At 41.6% G+C, this 21,508-nt stretch overlaps 1 protein-coding gene across 2 annotated transcripts in view; it reads right to left on the bottom strand.

Moving 5' to 3' along the window:
• The window catches only part of ARSK (arylsulfatase family member K), a 43,864-nt gene that overhangs the window by 12,843 nt on the left and 9,513 nt on the right, over positions 1-21,508 (bottom strand). For both annotated transcript variants that reach the window (XM_019532391.1, XM_019532392.1), the window contains exons 3-4: positions 19,616-19,775; positions 1,735-2,017 (exon numbers count right to left, since the gene is read on the bottom strand). In XM_019532391.1, the coding sequence (XP_019387936.1) occupies positions 1,735-2,017; positions 19,616-19,775 (443 nt within the window). The remainder of the gene's footprint in view (positions 1-1,734; positions 2,018-19,615; positions 19,776-21,508) is intronic.

The raw sequence follows: 21,508 nt of genomic DNA, 5'->3' as shown, positions 1-21,508 counted from the left end.
CATCTAATGAGTGTGTGTCTGTGATTTTGGTGGCCTCCAGAGAAACGAACCGCTTTATGCATCAATCCTATCATAAACATCTAGTCCTGATGCTGCACTCTGCAGTTATTCCAGACTGAGCACAGAACTGATGTCAGGTCTTTGTCCTAAGACTTAAAACACTCCATAAGACTAGTCCTAAATGCTTGAGAGACCATAACAGCTGCACTTGGATTAAGCAACTCCCTCCTGAAGCTCAGAGACTGCAGCCTCACTGCATTCAAAATTGAATGTGAAACCCATCTCTGTGATACCGCATGCCATGGCGTAGTGTCCTAAACGCATCAAAATAACAACAGGTTTTGAAAAGCTGAATGGCTACTCCAGCTATGTGTTCCCTGGTTAGGGATAAAGGAAGAAGAGTCTGATCATAATTATCTCTATTTTAAAGGGTGGAAAAGGTTCTCAGATATTATTATAAAGGGCACAATCATAATTATAGGACTATTAGGCTGGAAAGAACCTTAAGAGATCATCTTGTTTGACCCCTGCACTAAGGCAGGATCAAACATAGTTATACCAGTCCAAACAGATATTTATTTAACCACTCCTTACCATCTTTCCACGGTGGTGATTCCATAGCCTGCTCCTGGGTTTTATCATCTTTATAGTTAAAAAGATTTTTCCATATATCTGAGCTAAATTTTCTTTGCTGCAAATTAAGCTATTTCTTGTCCTTCCCCCAGTAACTATGGGAAACTGATCACTGTCCTTCTTACAGCAACCCTTTATGTACTGAAAGACTGTTAAGTCCCCTCCCCATCTTCTCTTTTTTACACTGAATAAAACCAATTCCTTCAACCTTTCCTAATTACTCATGTTTTTTATATCTCTCATAATTCTTTTTGTGCCTAGACAAATAGAGATAGTAATACCCTAGTAGTGAAGACCGGGCAGAGTATATAAACTGCAGATGATCTGAGAAATAAATACAGTCTCCTCAAAATCATCACTTAGTTTCTGGGCTCTGGGAAATCTTGCTGCCACTTATGCAGTAGAAGTCATGGTAACTAATTTATACAGCTTTGCAACAATAGTAAAACTGCATCTGGGGACCATACAAGAGGCAAACAAAAATTGTTTACTGCTTTTCCAAGAGAGAAAGGCATCTGCTGAGTTCCCAAATATGGAAGTAGCTGGATTTTTCTTTTCATTACAGTGACCTAGATTAGAAAGCAGAGAGCATCAGGTAACAGAAAGGACAAAAATCTGCATTGTACAATGTCACTACCACAAAACTGCTACAAATCATGGGTAAGGTCAAGTCACAGAACAGAAATGCAAACTGATTAGCATCTTTTATATTTAACTTGTTAAAAAGCACTTTGCAAACAATAAGCTAGAGACCAGTAGCATATGTATTGTACAGGCAAGCAGAGAACCATTAGTTGTTTAGGTTAATATATATCCCTACTCTTTTGCTTCCAAAATTCTTTGCTAAATCATGGACTACTGGGCAACTGACTGAAGCAGCCATGTGTTCTCTCCCTGGAGTGACAGACGATTCTTCATTGCTACATGTGTAATGTTAAAACATGAACTTACTATCTCATCCAGAGATCTCTTCGTAGTGCACTGCAATATCATCAGTACTGCAGTTGAGTTCCATGTGATGTGAATTATACAACATGAAGAACACACATGATTTCAGTTATAAAGTCATTTAGATTTAAATTTCTGTAAATTTCTACATACCTTTTCAAGCCAATAGGGAGACGTTTTAAATGTAGAGGACCCAAAATTTTCCCCTGCAGAAGGCGATGGATATGGGTGTGGTAAATTTAAACCCAAGTACAGAACAAATGGCTGAGTAAAATTAGTGGCCTTTTTCCTTATCCAATATACTGCTTTATCAGTATTCTGCCAATCTTCTTCCATCACTCTCACATATGTCTTATTACCAGTAAGATTCACCATCGGTCTGCCTTCTTGTCGAAGTAGGAAATCAACATCTCTAGTCCAAGCTTCCACACGGTTACTAAAATTAAAATAACTGCAGTTAGTGGACAGCATCCCTTCTTGTTCTGCAACTAAACATCTAGTTATTGCGCATCAGTTTAAAATTTCCGAGGAACATTCTCTCACATTTGCAGCTGTATTTTCTTTGCAGATTCCACAAATGTATTATTCCATTCAAATAACCAAAACTGACATTATGCATAGTTTTAGCACCAGACCACAAAGATTCCTCCACTGAGGCCTTGCAGTGCTTAAAATCTAGCTGCAACCTATTGCTGGGACTCTGTGTATTTTGCATTACCTGATCATTAGTTTAAAAAAAAAAAAAAAAAAAAGCACAGAAATAGATCCATGGTTCTTCCTCCCCAGAGGAACATATCACCAGGGTAAGATCCTTCTCACTTGTCCTCCTTTTAGTCCCAAAAATGTGCATTGCTGAGAGTGCAGTAGCCCAGTTGCAAGAAGGATGGGGGTTGCCCTGCTCCAGACTGTTCTATAGGTTTGTGTTTAGGACACTCCTAGGAGGTGAGGCGTGCAATTTTGAAACCCCTCAAGCTAAGAAGGGCTTAAACATGTCTCCCACTCCCTGGGTGAGTTCTCTAATCACTCAGCTACTGGACAAATGGTGGGCAGCTTCTGCTCCTGCTATTTGTTTTAATGAACTACTGGTATATGCACTCTGTCAATGTGAAGCAGTTCCTCTATAGTTGCCTAAGGGATGGAGGACTTGAGTGGACTTTAGGTGCTTCTCAGAACTGATCCAACTCACACTGGAACTTGGGTTCTAAGATGACAAATACAAATTGCTTTTTAAGATGTACAGTAGCTAAAATCTAGATGAGTAAAAGATATTTTTGGGCCCAGAGCCCATCAGACTACCTAAGCAGTTTTGGTGTTACTGAAGCCTAGTCCATCAGAATCTCTTTTTGTGATCCGAGTACCTAAATCTTGTTCAAGTGCCTACAAAGCCAATTTGGATCTGGCTCTTAAGTTACTCATTTTCACTTCTAAATTTTATATCACCCTATTTATACTAATTTTCCTATATGTTATCCTTTTTTTTTCGTTTCTGAGCCTTCCACCAGTTCCACCTCTGCAGGTGAACTTTTGGGAGCAGCATATCGAATCTTGTTTCTACATTTTTCACTTTCTGGTACAGATTCATTTAATTCAGTATGATGAATCTGGTCTTGAATTTTTATAGTCAAACACACTGTATTTTCTAACATACAGTACACACCTTTTCCTCCAATATCAACACCCCCAAGGAGCACTTTTGGAAACCCTGTGTATGCCATGCAGCTACATAGAGGGCTGCCACTTATGTCTGCTAAACAAACTATAGGGGAAGAGTCTTGTGTTACCCTCTCACAGCTGTAGCTATTGGCTGAGCACTATAGCTTGTGCCCAAAGCAGGAAGTGGGCTGTTGCTAGCATCTTGATGATGCTTCTGGTGTGGAAACAGTACAGTATTTGTGGGAATTTATAGAAAGAATGACCCATCCCTGCTGCTGCTCTTCACCAGGGTTTAGGGCAGGGATGGGGAAAATGGCAGATCTGGCTGGTGGCTAGACTCCATTTCCAGGAAGCCCTGGCTTCCAGTTGACCTCCATGGAGACCCTAGGAGTGTGGGGGGTGTGACAGCACAGGACCATGCCGGTGCAGGGCTGCAGATCCAGGGCTCTGCCACAGCACAGCCCAGCCCCGCACTCTCACACCCACATGCTCCTGGGGTCTGTATGGAGACCAGCCAGGAGTGGCATGGGTGGTGCACTTTGCCAGGCGAAGACACGCTCCAGGGCTGGGATCTTGCAGCAGTGACAGCATGGGCTGGGGCAGAGCTGCGATCCACTGCTCGTGCGCCCCTGCTCATGGAACCCGTGCTCATCGCAGGGGGATGCGGGCAACAGATTGTGGCTCTGCCCCAGCCCTGCCCATGTTGCCACCAGAAAATCCCAGCCCCAGAGCAGCTCCCCACCTGGCCATGTGCCCTCTCCACAGGGCTCCTGGCCAGTCTCCACAGAGACCCCAGGAGCGTGGGGCTGTGACAGCATGGGGCCAGGCTGGGCTGAGGCAGAGCCCTGGATTGGTGGCCCTGTGCTGTCATGTCCCCTTGCTCCTGGGGGTTTCATGGAGACAAGCTGGGAGCCAGGGCTGCTAGGAAATAGTTTGCCATGGGCTCAATGTGGCCCATGGGTCAGACTTGGCCCACCCCTAGTTTATGACAGATTAAGTCCTCCTGGAAACTTACTATTCAGGAAATGTGGCCTCACAGGAGACACACTAGGACGTTTCTGATGCAAACTGTTGCCTGCAATGCCACCCTTCCTGAACACTCCCTATTTCCAGGAGGGTCTTGTTCTATGTCAGTCAGCCATGACTCTGGAAAAAACCGTGTTTTCTGCATTCTGCCTTCCAGAAGCAAGGTGCATGTTTTATTTTGGGATGTATAACATGCAAGAAAATATTTGCCCCTTTCAATACCCTAGAGCAGTGGTTCCCAAACTGTGGGTCACAATCCCAAATGGAGTTGCAACATCAGCGGATGGGGTCACGGCAAACAAGGATCTGGGTTTTCCAGACTGAAAAACATGGGGAAAATGCAGGTTGCCTCCTGGAGGCTGGCAGAGTTCCAGCCTCCTCCACTCCTCCCATGGGCTCCACTCCAACTGTGCTGCCCGTGGCAGGGGCTTGGGAGGGGTAGTTGGGCTCTGCACCCTGCTCCAACTGCAGCAATCACTGCGTTTCACAGGTGGCAGCCAGGGCTTGGGCATGAGAGGCCATGCTGAGGGAATGGGGTCATGCTGACAAAATGGGGTCATAAGTGGGGTCATGCTGATGGAAAGTTTGGGAAGCATTGCCCTAGAGCATACCTCAAGGGGCAGTCATTCATCTGAGGAATCAATACTACTCTTTCAATTTGATGATGATGATGACAATGACGACTCCTTTTTAAAACACTGTCACTTGAAACAAAATCTCTGGTTATGACTCCACTGACTCTAGTTCATAATACTACTAAAGGAAGAGGAAAAGATGAACTGGGGATCCAAGAGGCATGGGATTGGGATATCATTTTATTTCTAAAATACATTTTGGATCAGATTTTGAAGGATAATTTTGAAAGATAAAAATCATGAGAAATGTGAGCTGCAGATGCCCATGTTTCTCTGCCAGAGTGAATGGCACCACAAGTATCATAAACAAAGCCTGGAGCAGAAGAGTTGATTTTAAAAACACTTCTTCCACCGCCTTTGTTTATGGTACTTTCAATACCACCAACAGAATCATGAAATAATATATGTAGTTCAATTTCCTGAGGGCTTTAGGGATGTCATTCTGTTTAAATGCAATACTACTTACACAGTATACAGTACTATGTACACTGCATATATATATATCCTCAGTAGAGTTTACAAACAAATTTAGCTTTTAGCAAAACCAATGACAATTACCTAATATTAAGATAATTATAGATCTTTTCATTTAATCCTGCTTTAGATCTAACCACACTTTCAATATTAGTATTTGTACTGTATGATTAACAGACATAACCAGAATGATTACATTAGTTAAAAGACCTTCAATATTTATTGAATATGATTTTTCAGACATGGAATAGGCTGCATAAACATGCACATAGTTTAAACTTGTATGCACATTTGAGACTACATTTCATGTAAATTTACTAATGCTGATGTATCAGTGAAAAATGTAACATAGAACTCAATCTGGTTGTGACAAGATCAGTCCCTCCCAGGTGTGGAGATGATGCCCTCTAGTGGTCATGCGGCTCCTGCCCTACTCCAGCTCCTGGGGTATGCTCCTTTTTCCCTCCGGGACCCTGCTGGCTCCCACTCTTACCCTTCTCATGCCAGATGGGCCCTCCTGCCTGTCTATGCCCCCAGGGTACGTGTTACCTAAAGGGCTATTCATGACCTCCTCCCACCCCTACAGCCATTTGCACGTCTCACAGATGCTGGCTAATCACTCCAATGAGACCCCCTACCCCAGTACAATGTCTGGCCTCCTCAGGCCTCCAAGCCTGTGAAAGGGCCTCAGCCTTTCTGGCTTCCACGTTTTTTCTCTAGTCAGGCTCCTTTACTATAGGCCCTGGGTATGACGTTAAGCTGCAGGCAGCAGTAGGAGAGTTTTAACAGTTAGGGTAATAGTGAGACAAGTACTCTCTAGCTACTGAAGTCTCTGTGTCACCCTTAGGCAAGGTGTTGCTCCCATCAGCCTCCCTTACCAGGGTTGAAGTCATTGGGGGTGCAGAACAGTGGATCATCTCATCTGGTGGATGTCTGATGCAACTGGGACAACAGAGGAACTTGCTCAAGTTAGCTGAGCGCTGTAGCACAAAGTGGCAACCTACTGCAGTGGACTTTCATTAATCCATGGACTTTCAACGATATCACAATGGCATGAAGAGGGTCCCTGACGAGAAGGTCAGGACACCTTGCCCAGTAAGGACAGTCACGTGTGACAGGTGACTCATGACTGTCAGCATGCTCCTGTCCAAACTCAGAAAAGAGCAGTCAAAGTGACAACATGGAATGTGAGGACTGTACATCAAACTGGGAAATTGGACCATGTCAAGCATGATATGAAGAGATTAAAGATCAATATTCTAGGTCTGTGTGAAACACATTGGAAAAGAAGCTGGAATTACTGTTTCAGAAGAAGTGAAAATCATCTATTCAGGAAGTCAGATGCATGAAAAGGGAGTTGGATTGATTTTGGATGAAGAAACCTCAAAATGTTTGCATGTTTTTGGGCAATGCCTGATAGAGTGATGCTTGTGAAAAGAAAAGCTAAACCTTCCAACATTGCAATAATACAAGTCTATAGACTGACAGCTAAAAGTGGGGAAGGATGGCATTGATCATTTCTATGAAGACTCTGATAAAGCGAAAAAACAATGCAAGCCTCAAGAAGTGGTCATAGTGATAGGAGATCTAAATGTGAAAGTTGGCTGTGAATGAGTGGATCATATTGTTGGACCTCATGGACTTGGAGAGAAAAATAAAAGAGGAGAGAGAGAGACTAATTGGTGTGTTGCAAATGATCAAGTCATTGTGAACACATGGTTTCAATACCACCTAAGAAGGTATACATGGAGAAGTTGTGGAGATAATGTTACATCACCATTACATCACCATCAACAGAAGATTCAGGAATGCAGTTCAACAGTCAAAAACTTACCCAGGGACTGACTGGGGAAGTGATCATGTACCTGTAGTACGTACCATCAAGATAAAGTTGAGGAAACTTAAGAAACTAAAAGTGACAAAGCAGCTTGTTTATTCAATTCTAATGGGAAAAGATCTGATAAAAAGGTACACAGTTGCAGTCAAAAATAGTTTTCAAGAACTTGAAGATGAAGGAAGTAAGTCAAACTGGGAAAATTTTCAAAGAAGCACTAGTTGAAACAGCCAAGGAGGTTATTTCATCAAAAGTAAAGCAAAAGAAACAACAATGGATGACTGAAAAAATCCTTGAACTTATGAAAGAAAAATGAAAACTGATAGTGTGGAAGAGTATAAGAAACTGGACAAAAGGATTTGATTAACATGCAATGAAGAAAAGGAAAAATGGCTTAATGAAAAATGTACAGAGATAGAAAAACAAAAGGATAAAGATGTTATATTAATGTCTAGGAATATCAAAGACTTCACAGACAAAGGAGGATGTACTGCTAGTGGATGTATCAAAGCCAAGAATGGTGATTTAATTTTGGAACAAGAACAAGTATTAAGAAGATGAACAGAGTATATTGAAGAGTTATTCCATGAGAGTTGAGAAGAAAAGCCATCTATTAGGAAGAACATGGACTGTTTGAAAATTCTTAAGTCAAGAGTACAAACAGTTATCAATCGAATGCAAACCAATAAAGCTACAGAACCAGATGAGATTGCAGTGGAACAGATCAAATGTTTGGAAGAGTTTGGTATAGAAAAGTTAACAGCTATTATCATTGAGATTACAACTGCTATGGAAGTGGAGAAATACCTGAGGACCTCAGTAAATCAGTCTTTATTGAGCTCCCCAAAAGACCTGGAGCCATTGAATGGGAACTCCATAAAACCATCAGTTTAATGAGCCATGTGACAAAGATCCTATTAAAGGTGCTGATGTTGAGAGCTAGAAGTAGAAAAAGACTGGAGAGTGCAAAAGTTCAATGTGGTTTTGTGGAAGATCAAGGTACAAATGCTTTTGAATAGAAATGAGGAAAGACCTTTTCTTGTTTTATTGATTATACCAAAGCTTTTGATAGAGTCAAGCATGAGGAGTTAATGAAAATGCTGGAAGAACTAGATATTGATGGTAAAGACTTGAGAATTTTAAGAAACGTCTATTGGGACCAAACTGCAGCAGTGAAGATAGAAAATAAATGAAGTGATTTCATTCAAATTAAGAGAACCGTGAGGCAAGGCTGTGTTTTTCACCTGACTTGTTCAGCTTGTACAGTGAGAAAATACTGAGGGATATTGAGGATTGACTAGGGCTGATCATTGGCGGACAGAATTTGAAAAAAACTTGTGTTATGTTGATGACACAGTCTTAATAGGTGATTCAGAAGAGAAGCTGCAAGGAATTTTAGATAAAATTGTTAGTGAAAGCAAGAAGAAGGGTTTAAGTATCAACTGTAGAAAAACAGAATGCATGGTAATTACAAAGAAGATCATTCCTGTATGCAACATCAAAGTGGAAAAGGAACAGATAAGGCAGGTTAATAAATTTAACTACTTGGGAAGCTAGATAACATCAGATGGTAAATGTGATCATGAAATAAAACAGAGAAAGGACATATTTCTGAAAATGAAAAAGATATTGACAAATAGTAACATTTCTAAGGGGGCAAAGTTAAGAGTTTTGGATTGCTATGTTATGCCAGTCCTCATGTATGCATCAGAATGCTGGACAATATCGCCAAGTATGGAAAAGAGAGTTGAAGCAAGTGAGATGTGTTTCTTAAGGTGCATCTTGAATGTAGGGTGGACAAGTCACACTTCAGATGAAGATATTTTGTTAAGAACAGGATGCAGAAGGAAGATGCTGATTAACAGCAGAAAGAGATGGTTGGAGTTTCTCAGACATATTATGAGGAAAGAGGAAATTGAAAGTCTGGTCATAGCTGGAAAGATTGAAGGAAGGAGAGATCGTGGAAGACAGAGGTTGACTTGTGTTAAGAATCTATTGATACTGGAAATTCTGTATGCCTGAAAGAGAAGAGATCTGTGGAAGACCATGGTCACCACTGTCCTGCTTAGATGATATGCGGAGAGGGGTGGAGGCACAAGAATGGGAAGTCAATAAATACTAATGGAGTAACATACCAATCAAAGGAAGAAGTCAAAGGTAGTGATATGTATTCTTGCTACGATACATCATGGAACCTTTAACTAACCCACAGTAAAAGATCAGACTATTATTTAAAGGAATGCTCTTTCTGCGGTGATTAAAGTACAAGTTTCTCAAAGCTGAAAAAATAAAAGAATAAATCACCAGGCCTCAGAATTTAGATGAAATGGAGTTCTTACCAGATAATTATTTTAAACTTTTGCAAATTAATCCTAATGGTTTAATAACTCCTAATGAGAATGAAGTGGGATTAGATCTCTTTTGCTGGCAGATGGCATTCCAAAGATAGTAAGCTTGGAAAAATTGAGAGATAAAAGACAGGAGTATAGCATCACTTAATAAATGAGTAAGACTAGCAGCTTTCAGCTGGGCTGGTACAAATCTGGTGAAAACCTACATTGTACCTGCTTCTTATTTCCCACAGACTTTGATACATGCTCAATTATGTCAAACACTTCATTTTCTGAACAGTTGAGCATTTATTTAAATGCTGACACTTCATACTAAATCTAATGAGGAATTGGTTCCAAAATAGTCAACTGCTTGACACAAAATACTCAAGATGCAGGGCTGCGTTCCCCAGTCATGTGAGTTCATTGTGTGCCTGCAGAGGAGTAACAGCAGAAAAGTAACCATGTGTCATGGAGCAGCCATGACACCTGGTGCAATGCAAGCTGCCACATGCTGATTGCAGCAAGGCAATCAGCTGCCTCTGTGTGGCTATTTTTGCACCTTTCATTACCCCCTTAAAGGTGGCACCCAGGGCTGCTGCCCCAATCTTGCCCCCTCCCCACTTAGTTACACTGCTGTTTCCCAGATAAATCATAGAAATCACATTTAAATTGGCCCCTTGTGAAGGGAAATCTCTACCTGGGCAGGGCTAATAGAGGTAACCTAAACACCTACTCCAGTTTCTTAGTTATGATGTAAACTCTGTACTTTTTCATTCTGATGTAAGCAGGAGGAAGGGCCTGTCAGGGACAGTTTAAGTGTATGGCAAGAGTCTATATATGATGGAGAGATGCGACTAAGATGAGCTCCACAACCTCTAACCCTTCTTTGGCTTTTCAGAACTTTCATCAGACCTGGGAAATAAAGAGACTTTCTCTTGCTCTAATTTCTGCTGGGGTCTGGCAGGTATTGTCAGCTTCCTGCAGGTGCCAATGTCCACAACATCTGACCTGCACTTAAATACAACAAAAAATCAAGGTCTTGCCTTTTGCAGAAGTGAGGTCTTGAAAACCTGTAGTTATTTAAATCAAAGTCATTTTTGGAACAGCAAAAATATTAGTCTCATCATCCTGGCCAGATACCAGGAGTATATTTTTCTATCTAAAGCTCCTATATAGTTTGACCTTGCTGCAGTTTTTTTCTTTACTTGTCTCACATTGTTATATAACCTAATTATGTACCATTAAATAGCAATTATTTCAGTGACTGGTGAAGGGTATTATGTCAAAATGTCCAACTCTGCTATGTGACTTAGAGTGACCAGGTATTATTTTTTCTATCTTGAAAAAAAATGCAATTTACTTTCATATGTGATATAATGGTGTGATTTACAAACAGTAAGGGGAAGGTGGTAAAGGTTCATGTCAATAAGAGTATATGGTTACTATGCAACGCTAATGTGCAGGTCCTTGTTTTATTTCTTGTAGACAGGGTAGAATTAAGGATCCTTATCCCTTAAGGATAGACTTGATGAAGAATGAATAGTAGCCTGGTACATTAGCTCTGGAAGGGTGCAGAAAGGCAGTCATGAATGCCCCCACCCTCCAGAATTAATATGAATGGGTTATCAAGGTGGATAACATTGTCAGGGAGAAGGGATATAGGCAATGTGATAAATGTAATTAATGCTCCTAAAGCACGTCAAGATCTTTGGTTGAAAGGTTTTGCTTAGGCATAAAATATAAACGTCCACAAGGAAGAATATTTCTTTGAAGATACCCAATTAGCTGAAAGTGTTAAATCTTAAAGTTGGAAAGATACGGACATGCTAACAGAATGAAAACACACAATACATAATTAATGTTTATTCTGACAGTATGTATAAAACCATTACGTGTTAAAATTGTGTGAAACATCCATGCATGTCAATATACTGCTTCTTCAGAATATTCACTGACATAGTCCTGTTAATTTCCATTCATTTATACCAGTTGAAGGTCTGGCCCTCTATCTGTATATACCTCACCATCCCCTCCTCAAATCTGATTAATCATGCAGCAGGGACAGATGCCCAAATACTGGCAGGATCATGTTATGATTCAGTTGTTATAAGTGAATATGTTGTGTATTCCATTCCAAAGTTCCTGCACTTAAGAAATGGAAACTTTTCATATTCACAAAGCTTATTTTTATCAATGCTGTAACTGTGATAGCTTATTAAGACAAGTGAAAAACTATTTGTCTTGTTACTATACAGTTGAAAAAACTGAAAGTACACATTTTTGGACTGGTGTCAGCTGAGAAATGTAGACATTTAGGATAAAATGTTATTCTGCAATTCAAAAAGAGATACTACTGCATAGTGCAGATGTCAAATTAATATTTTTGGGATATTCATATCTTTACAAAATCTAACATTCATACATCTCATGCTGGGAAGACACTGTGTAAGTTTTCATTTACTAGGATATAAAAACAAAAGGACTGTACTAAGTATCCCAACACCCATTTGTAGCTTTCCTTATATTTAGTCAAATTTATTCCATAGTAAATATACCCTGGACTAAGTCAATTAATTAATTGATTTAAGCCTTTTAAATCTACATATGTGCAGTTATTAGAATGAGATGCACATTTTTTACACTGAAAAACATATGAGTGTTATGATTTTCTAGTTACACAAATATTCGTACTAAATTCTGAAATTATTCTTAAATAGGCAATTGAAACAGCTGACTAACCATGTGGTTATTTTAGTTTATTTTCAACCTCCACCCACTTTTATTCAAGCTACATTTAGGCTGTGACCCTGTTAAGTACTGATATCCCTTCAACTCCCACAGAATAGGAAGTCAAAGGCGCTCAATAATTTTCATTAGTTCTTTAGCATAATACAAGGAGGCTTTAAAAGATGGAGATAAACAATAAAAAAATCAAAGAGCCAGATTCACTCCTGTATTATTCAAGCCTTTGCAAATATAGCATATGTTACTATTACGCTACTACTGAAAGCCCCTTCTGATTCTGAAAAATCAGACCTTAGGAAGGAAAACCTGGTGGGGCCAAAATGGCTTTTGTTATTCTCTTTGAATATTCAGGAATCTGAGACCGATGAGGCCCAAGCACGAAGAAGCCATCAGCCTTGGATGTTTTTGTTGCATCTCTGGGGCTGGTCATGATGCTGGAAGGGAAAAGGAGGATTTTTGTGTCTGCCTATGGCCTTTTCTTACAGGGCACAGGGCCATCGAGGATGCGAATTTTCTTTTTTTTTTTTTCTGGTTGTATGTGGGGGGGCTAATGTATGTATGTAAGTGTGGTCATGCTGGAGGCGGGGACATGGGAAAGGCCCTGTTGTTGTCTTTCCCCTCTGGCTTGGAGCACAGGGCCGTCTGTCAAGGGTGTACATTTTTTTTTTTTTTTAGGTTCTTTGGGGTGATGGCCCAAGCATGAAGAAGACATCAGCCTTGCATGTTTTCATTGCATCTCTGGGGCTCTGCATGATGCTGTCAGGGAGAAGGAGGATGTTTGTGGGTGCCTATGGCCTCCTGCGACGTGGGAAAGGCCCTGATCTTGCCCTTTCCCTCTCCCTTAGGGATTTGCATACAGACTCCAGAGCCAGCAGGCTATGTGTTCAAGACCAAGCACATACCTTGAAAGCCCCATGGCAAGGGGTATGCAAGGAAATGGGTTTTTTTCTCACTATGACACATGGAAGCTGCCATGGGCCCCACAAGCAATCAGAGTTGTGGCAAGGCTCCAGGGTGGAAAAGTGCAGGCCTTGGTATGGCATGCCAAACCATTTGGGTTTTGGCATGCCACGCCAAGGCCCAAATTTAGACCCATTCTTCAGTTGAAGAACTCAAAGCGTCTCTGAGGAAGGGGAAGTTCATGGCGCCAAAATGGCTTTTTTTGTTGTTTTTGAGTTTCGGGGCAGCTGAAACGGTTGATACTCAAGCATGAAGAAGCCATCAGCCTTGTATGTTTTTGTTGTGTTGCTAGGGCTCTGCATGATGATGTTAGGGTAAAGGGAGATTATGGGTGCCTATGGCCTCCTCTTGCACGCCACAGAACTGTCAGTCAAGGGTGTGAAACTTTTTTTTTTTTTTTAGTAGTAGTAGTAGTACTAGAAGCTTTATCGAGTGGTGGTGGAATAACATACATATGTAAGCACGGTCATGGTGCACACAGGGACATGGGACAGACCCTGATATTGACCTTCCCCTCTGGCTCAGGGATTTATACAGACTCCCCAGCCAACAGGCTGTCATTTCAAAACCAGGCACATTGCTTCTTCCAGGACACAGGTCTGACTGTCAAGGGTTTAAATTTTCCCCGAGGCAGGAAATTGAGGCCCTGGCATTCAAGGTTCAGCATGCCACACCAAAGCCCAGATTTAGGCCCTTGCTTCAATCAGATAACTCGGAGTGTGTGTGAGGAAGGGGAAGTTGTGGGGGCCAAAATGGGGTTTTTTTGGTTGTTTTTGAATCTGGGGGCAGCTGAGACTATTGAGGCCCAAGCAGCAAGAAGCCAGCAGCCCTGGAGCCTTTGTTGCATCTCCTGGGCTGTGGATGATGCTGGCTGGCAAAAGGGGGATGTTGGCGGCTGCCTTTGGCCTCTTCTTGCAGGGCACAGGCCCGTCTGGGAAGGGTTTGAAATGTATGTATGTATGTATTTATTTATTTTTAAGTGTGCGCCAGAGTTGGGCAATTATATGTATGTGACTGTGGTGATGGGGAAGGCAGTGTGGGAGAGAATTTGTCATTAGCTTACTTGTGTGGCTTATGGGGCAGTGTCCTTGCTTTGGAGCTGCAGTTACTAATTTAATCCTCACTGTATGCTTGAGACCCAGCATGCAGGATTATTATTTTTGTTTGCACCATGAAACCGCCATGGTTAGGGGAGTGCAATGAAGTTTTCTTTTTTTCTCACCACAACACATGGAAGCGTCTGTTGGCCCCGGAATAATTGGAGTAGTGGCAAGGCTCCAGGGTGGAAAGGTACAGGCCTCGGCATGGCATGCTAAACCCTATGCCACTATGAGAAAAACTCCATCTTTTCTGCGACCAGAGATTTCAACAGTACAGTTCTGCACTGTCAATCAAAAAATGTAATTGAAGGCAAAATGAAATAGACTAATTACATAAATACAAATAAGATTACAATACTGATTGTATTATTCATTTTCATAGTTAAAAACCTTGTATCACATAAACTTTGTTTCTTCTTGCCACAGTATTAGTTCCAGATTTCTACAGAGAACACAGGGCTCTGCATGTAAACAAGACTATACTTATTGTAAATCCCAGGAGATGCATGATGCCTCCATTACAGAACTCTCCTAGACTTCCAAATAAAGTCTAAGTCTAACCACAGTATGCAGTTCTGGTTTCATGGTTTGGAGAGGGCAGAAAAGGCATAGTGGAGGGCTATCATGGAGACTTGAAGAATTTGGAGGGTTCTTTCAAATGAACAGACTTAAAAGAGATCCATTAAAATGTTCACTCTTGAGAGAAGGAGACACAAGAAATTCAGACCTGGTCTACATGTGGTTAAAATGGATTTCTATTCTGAAAAAGTGAATAAAAATGATGTTGTAGCATTCCAATGTTTATATATTAGCAGTGCACTGTTTAAAAATATTTTATCTGCCAACCTTGCAAATTCAGCCTTCAGTCTTGAAAACCTAATTTTCTGATTTTTGAGTTTTTTTCCCTCCCATTTATTTTTGGTTGTTGAAAAGCTAAACATTCTGCACTTCAAGTTAGACTCTCAGTTACAACTGTGTACCCCCATCTTACTCAGATTATGCACTCAATGAGAGCTGCACAAACTGTTGGCGCAGTGGGGTTCGCAAAGCTGTAACTTCATGGAATTTAGTTAACAACTTCAGCTGCATTAGTAGGAGTACTGCCAGCAGATCAAGGGAAGTGATTCTTCCCCCTCTGTTTGGCATTGGTGAGGCCACATCTGGAGTACTGTATTCACTACAGCAGTGGTACCCAATCTTTTTCATACTGCAACCAGGAAACTCACTCAAAGAATTTTGACACTGGGTATAGAAACAATCTAATTTCAATATTTGAATTTGTAAATATTTAAATATGTAAATGTGTAAATATTTAAATTTGTACCCAGGTGTGGGTTGGGGCACTGCAGCTGTGGGCACTGGGGAGCCCTGCAAGGAAGGAGGCTGCGCAGGCAGTGGCTGGGGGGACCCAGCTGGGGCTGTCTCAGAAGTAGGGTCTCCGCTGCCTTTCCTAGTAGCAAAAAGTAGAGCTGCCTCACTGCCCTCTGCCCCAGGCATTTCCCCACCCATATCGCCCTGCTCCCAGCTCTGGGCAGGGCTGTGCGGGCAGTGCCTCACCGGGCACAGCCATGGCAGAGGGAGCGAGGCAGGATGCATGGAGCCAGCTGCCTTCTTCCCAGGGCTCCCCATCACTCAGCTTTAACCCCACATGTGACTCCCCTCAGCAGAAGCTCCTCACCCAGGTGGACAGATGGGAGCCTGAGCAGGGGCCTCATGCCACAACTCAGCAGCCAACCCTTCACTACTCAGTGGTTGGGAACATCTGCTCTACAAAAAGGATGTGGACAAACTGGAGAGTCCAGTGGAGGACAATGAAAATAGGGGACTGGGGCACATGACTTATGAGGAGCAGCTGAGGGAACTGGGCTTATGGGTACCTATACCCATGAAAGGCAGGCATTTCCAAATGTGCTGCAACTTTGTGCTTTACTTAAAATGATTTAGATACAGCACCTTAAACCTTAATAGATGTTCCACAGCTTGGTGCGAGTTTCATGTCTTGCCTTAGTTCTGTAGAGTAGAAGGCAGGGGACACTGGATGCTGCACAATGCAGCCTCAGGTTGCATGGATGCCCGAGTTAAGTACACATGCAATAAAGGCAAACTAGGTAGGCTGAGATGCACTACTGCAGTTTCCCTTACTTTTTTTAAAAAAGCAGAAGTCGTCTTAATTAAACCTTGTTTATAAGTGTGATTTAAAACACATATAACAAGATTTAATTAAGGCAACTTCTACCAGTCTAAATTGGCAACTTTAAAGTTGACCCTCCAAGAATCAGACTGTATACATAGTAGAAATTTAAAACTTTCTGAAGTCACCCACAGCTTTAGTATGCTTTAAGTGGCAAAAACTGTCATGTGTATAGGCACCCATTTAGTCTGAAGAAGAGATGACAGAGAATATTTAATAGTAGCCTTCAACTACCTGAAAGGTGGTTCCAAAGAGGATGGAGCTAGACTGTTTTCAGTGGTGGCAGATGACAGAAAAAGTATCAGTGGTCTCAAGCTGCAGCAAGCGAAGTTGGGGTTAGATATTACGAAAAACTCACTAGGAGGGTAGTGAAGCACTGGAACAGGTTACCCAGAGAGGTTGTGGAATCTCCATTGTTGGAAGTTTTTAACTCCGGGCTAGACAAAGCCTTGGCTGGGCTGATCTGCTTTGAGCAGGGGGTTGGACTAGATGACTTCCTGAGGTCCCTCCCAACCCTAATTTTCTATGATTCTATGGAACCTATTTAAGATCATTTCCTAGAATTAACCAACAAAACTTCTCTGCAGGAGGCCCGAATGAAAGGTCAGATATAAAGGCGCACACTCCCTTCCCTTTTGTTTTAGAGGTGGCTAACCTGCAGCCCATGTGTCACAAGTGGCATAGGCTTCATGGGGCATGGGAGCCCCATGGACTCTGTAAACGTACTGGAATGAAGGGAGGGAGCAGAGCAGGGGCAGGATAGTGGTGAGAGAAAAGGCATCAGGTGTCATTGTCAAGAGCCAGGGTAACCCTTCCCTGGCACTTCAACTGTTGCCAAATTCAGGGCTCACTCACCATAAAAAACTGCAGCAGCTGTGGGGGTCAAAAAAGATAAGCTTGGATCTTGGTGGTGCCACCTCCTTTTGCAGCAGTGTCCTGTTCCTTCTCTGCTCTGTAGCCACAGCCAGAGGTCTGAACCCCCCTGCTTCCATTCTGGTACCTCAATGGCAAACTCTATCAGGTACACCTTTGGGTGGGCACGGAGGCAAGATGATCAGCAAGACACTGAGCAGGGGGAGTGAAGAGGGAGGCAGCTTATCTTGTGGGTTGCCTGCCAGAAAAAGTTGGTTACCACTAGTCTATTTCATCCACTCCTTTCCCCTTCTTTGCCATCCTACCTTTTTTAAACAACTACTATAAAATATCCATGTACGGGGAATGGTAAAATGAGAGAACCCTAGCACCACTACTTTTTTGGGTGTACAGTACTTTTGTAGTGTTTTATACATTGGCACCTAGAACTCATTTGGCTTGGATCATCCTAATACTTAGCAAATAGTCCTCAATGGCTCAATGTCTATTTGGGAGGAGGTATCAAGTGGGATTCCCTAGGGGTCTGCCCTGGGTCTGGAATTGTTCAGCATCTTCATTAATGATCTGGATGATGGGACTGAGTGCCTGCTTAGCAAATCTGCAGTCTACCCTAAGCTGTGTGGAATTGTGGACATTCCAGAAGGCAGGACTATAATTCAGAATGATCTGGATGGACTGGAGAAATGGTATGCAGTCAATCAGATGAAATTCAATAAGGATAAGTGCAAAGTCCTCCACTTGGGACAGAATAACTGCATGGTCAAATACAGACTGAGGAATGACTAGCTAAGTGGTTAAGCTGCAGTCCTGAAGAGTAGGACCTGGGGGCTGCAGTGGACCATAAGGTGAATATGAGTCAACAGTGTGGTTTTGTTGCAAAAAAAAAAACAAAAAACGCCAACAGCATACCAAGTTGTATTAACAGGAGTGTCACTTGAAAATCAAGGGAAGTGATTATTCCTCTCCATTCAGCACTAGTGAAGCCTCACCTGAGTACTGTGTCCAGCTCTGGGTTCCAAACTGCAAGAAAGATGTGGACAGTCTAGAAAGAGTCCAGTGCAGGGCAACAAAAATGATTAGGCACCTTGGAGGCAAGACTTATGAGGAAAGGCTGAACGAATTGGGGTTTAGCCTGGAGAAGTGAAGACTGAAGTGGGGATTTGAAAATTGTCTTGAAGTATCTGAAGGGTGATTATAGAGAGGATGGAGATGGGCTTTTCTCTGAGGCTCCAGGGGACAGGACTAGGAGCAATAGCCTCAAGCTTCAGTAGGGGAAATTCAGGTTGGAGGAACTTTCTGACTCTGAGAGTGGTCAGGCATTGGAACCTGCTATCTAGAGAAGCTATGGCATCTCCATGCTTGGAAACTTTCAAAAGCATGTTAGACAGACTTTTGGTTGGGATGCTTTAGTGAGGGATGTTCCTGCCTTGAGCAGGGGGCTGGACTAGATGACTTTGTGAGGTCCCTTCCAGCCCTACTTTCCTATGATCCTCAGACAAAGCATAATAGTCCAAAAACACAAAAATGAAAGAAAGCTTAGCAGATTGAGACAAATGGTTAAAAAGATGTTCAATAGTTCACTCTTCCTGCAGTGATTTGAAACTGAATTTAATTAAAGTAGAATATAACTATGATGATAAAATACCAGTCTAGTTTACTGAAGGACTAATTAGGTCTAAATAGATAACTCACAGATTTTAATTTAACATAACAAAAAGAAAAAGTGGCATACAAAAAGAGCTGGAAAGATAGATGGCTTGCCAAATAAGATGAATAAATACCCAGGAACAATATTCTGCAAAATATGCTCAGGACTTGAGGATGAATCATAATAAAAATCCTATCTAATCCTATCATGAGACTGTTTTTTTTTTAAATGTGATTATTCAATTTAGTTTTATCCAGATTGTATCCAAAGAGCAAACTTAATGATAAATTAAGATTTCTTAAGCATAACTATTTTCAACCCTGACAGCTATAAAGGTTAGTCAGTGCCCTTTCCCCTCAGCTTACATTAGGAGTGACTGCATGGATATGACTGCTAAGTATCATGTTTAGGCATTACAGGATTGGAGCCTTATTAATTTTTAACATTTTTTCTACGAAAAGTTACTTGTTTAAATGAAAACTGAAAGCTAAGTACCATTATCTATCTGTTCTTAACCATGCTTACAGATATCATGCCACAAAAGAATTAATCTTCTGCCTACCTCAGTGAGTGATGTCCTGAAGTATAGTCCACTTTCCCATATTTTTGGGTATGGTAGCCATGTTTCTGCATGAGGTCCATCCATGTTGTGTAGTTTGACTCCAGGCCTTTGAAGTTATTCCAAGATTCAGTTAAATGAGTGAAGAGACCGCTCCACATAGCTTTAAAAAAAGAGCACATTTCACAAATAACTATCTAACAATGTCTTTATAAAACAACATGTGTAAAAAGGTTTTTATACAAGACTTGCACTTCTCTCGCACCTTTCTTCTATAGAGCTTAATACACGTTAAGTACACTGGTAGGTATGTAAATGTTATCTTAATTTGACAGAGCAGAAAATTCAAGTACAGAGAGTTAAAAAGTTCACACTAAGTCAACAGAGTAGGGAATAAAATCTAGATCTCCTGAATCCATGACATGATCATGATTTTTTATTTTAATTGTAGTAATTCTTAACCCTAGTCATGGACCACAGCCCTGTCATTCTAGCCAATGCACGATCATTAACACAAATTTATCCTGCTAGAAAATTAATATTTTTATTCACTGTAGAAATAATATAATTTTTTAATATAGGCCTCTTGCAGCAACGCACTAAGAAGCACATGGTTAAGTGAGCAAGCAGCTCCCCTATTTTCAATGGGACTTTTTAAAGTTAAACATATATGTGGAGAATGAGGGACTTAAGGGGTACTGTTTTTTGTAATGCCATATGATCCAGTTGATAGTAATTTACCCAAATTCCAGGTTAGGTAAATTAAAAGAGTTTGTTAAATCATAGGAAAGGAAATTACTTTTAAGACAGAAACCAAAGGAAATGAAACTTCAGGCAGAAGACCCGAAGGAAACAATGGAAAAGCTGTCAATTGGGGAATACCACTACCTTGCTTTGCTCAGCCAAAAATAGGTGTGTCCTCCCCTGCCGATCAAGCCTAGGACAAAAGGAAAACCCACTCTCTTTTCCCCCACCCCCACCAAAAATGCTGGCAGTAGGACTGAGGAAGGGAAGTGGGCTGTTAGTGGATGGAAACTTAGACCTTGTTTGACTGAAAGATGCAAAGAACCTCATGCAACCAGGATAGGTTGGCTGTCCCAATATAGAGGTAAGCATAGTCTGGCTATCCCTGAACTATGGATCACAACATAAAGTAAGTTCTTAATCAATTTCTTTAAATCTCTGAAGTATGAATAAATAGTGCTTTGTTTGGAAGACACTGCCTCTGTGTCACTATAAACATGTAACACTGTAAGCTCCCACAAGGAAATTCTTACAGATGCCTAAACCTGATTGAGCTTCTGTTGTTAATGAATAGGAAGGAGATGCTGCAGTCCAGAGATCCACAAAAAAATCTGACCACATGGTTTCACCCAGAATGGAAACCAGGCTTGTCATGTCAGAGGTGTATTCAAGAGAGACCAAAGAGGTCTCAGAAGTACTTCATCCTGTAGCCTTGACAATGTGCATTCATTTTCAGAATTAAAATATCACCGATACGAATGCAGCAGGTACCCTTAGGGTTACAGTTTCCATCTGTAACAGATCCAGTGCCCCAGAGGTGGCCGTCATGCCCCATGGTGGCAACTTGTCTCCTGCACCACTCTCTCTCTAAGGTACCCTCCCTTTGCTCTTGTCTGCCACGACTTGGTTTTATTAATAAACCTGGACATGGAGGGTGCTTTTGGCAAGCTGTTAGCCTATTCTCTTACCCATGAATCCCTCTCAGACCCCACTGCTCTCAATCGGTCATAGTTTCATAGTAGCTAGAGTCAGAAGGGACCTAGGTAGATCATCTAGTCCGACCCCCTGCCATGGCAGGAAAGAGCACCGGGGTCAGATGACCCCGGCAAGGTGCTCATCTAACTTCCTTTTAAAAATCCCCAGGCTAGGAGC

The sequence above is a fragment of the Crocodylus porosus genome, unplaced genomic scaffold (genome assembly GCF_001723895.1).
Source record: "Crocodylus porosus isolate Cpor-Errol unplaced genomic scaffold, CroPor_comp1, whole genome shotgun sequence".
Lineage (NCBI taxonomy): Eukaryota > Metazoa > Chordata > Crocodylia > Crocodylidae > Crocodylus > Crocodylus porosus.
This window is presented reverse-complemented; position numbering and strand designations above follow the sequence as displayed.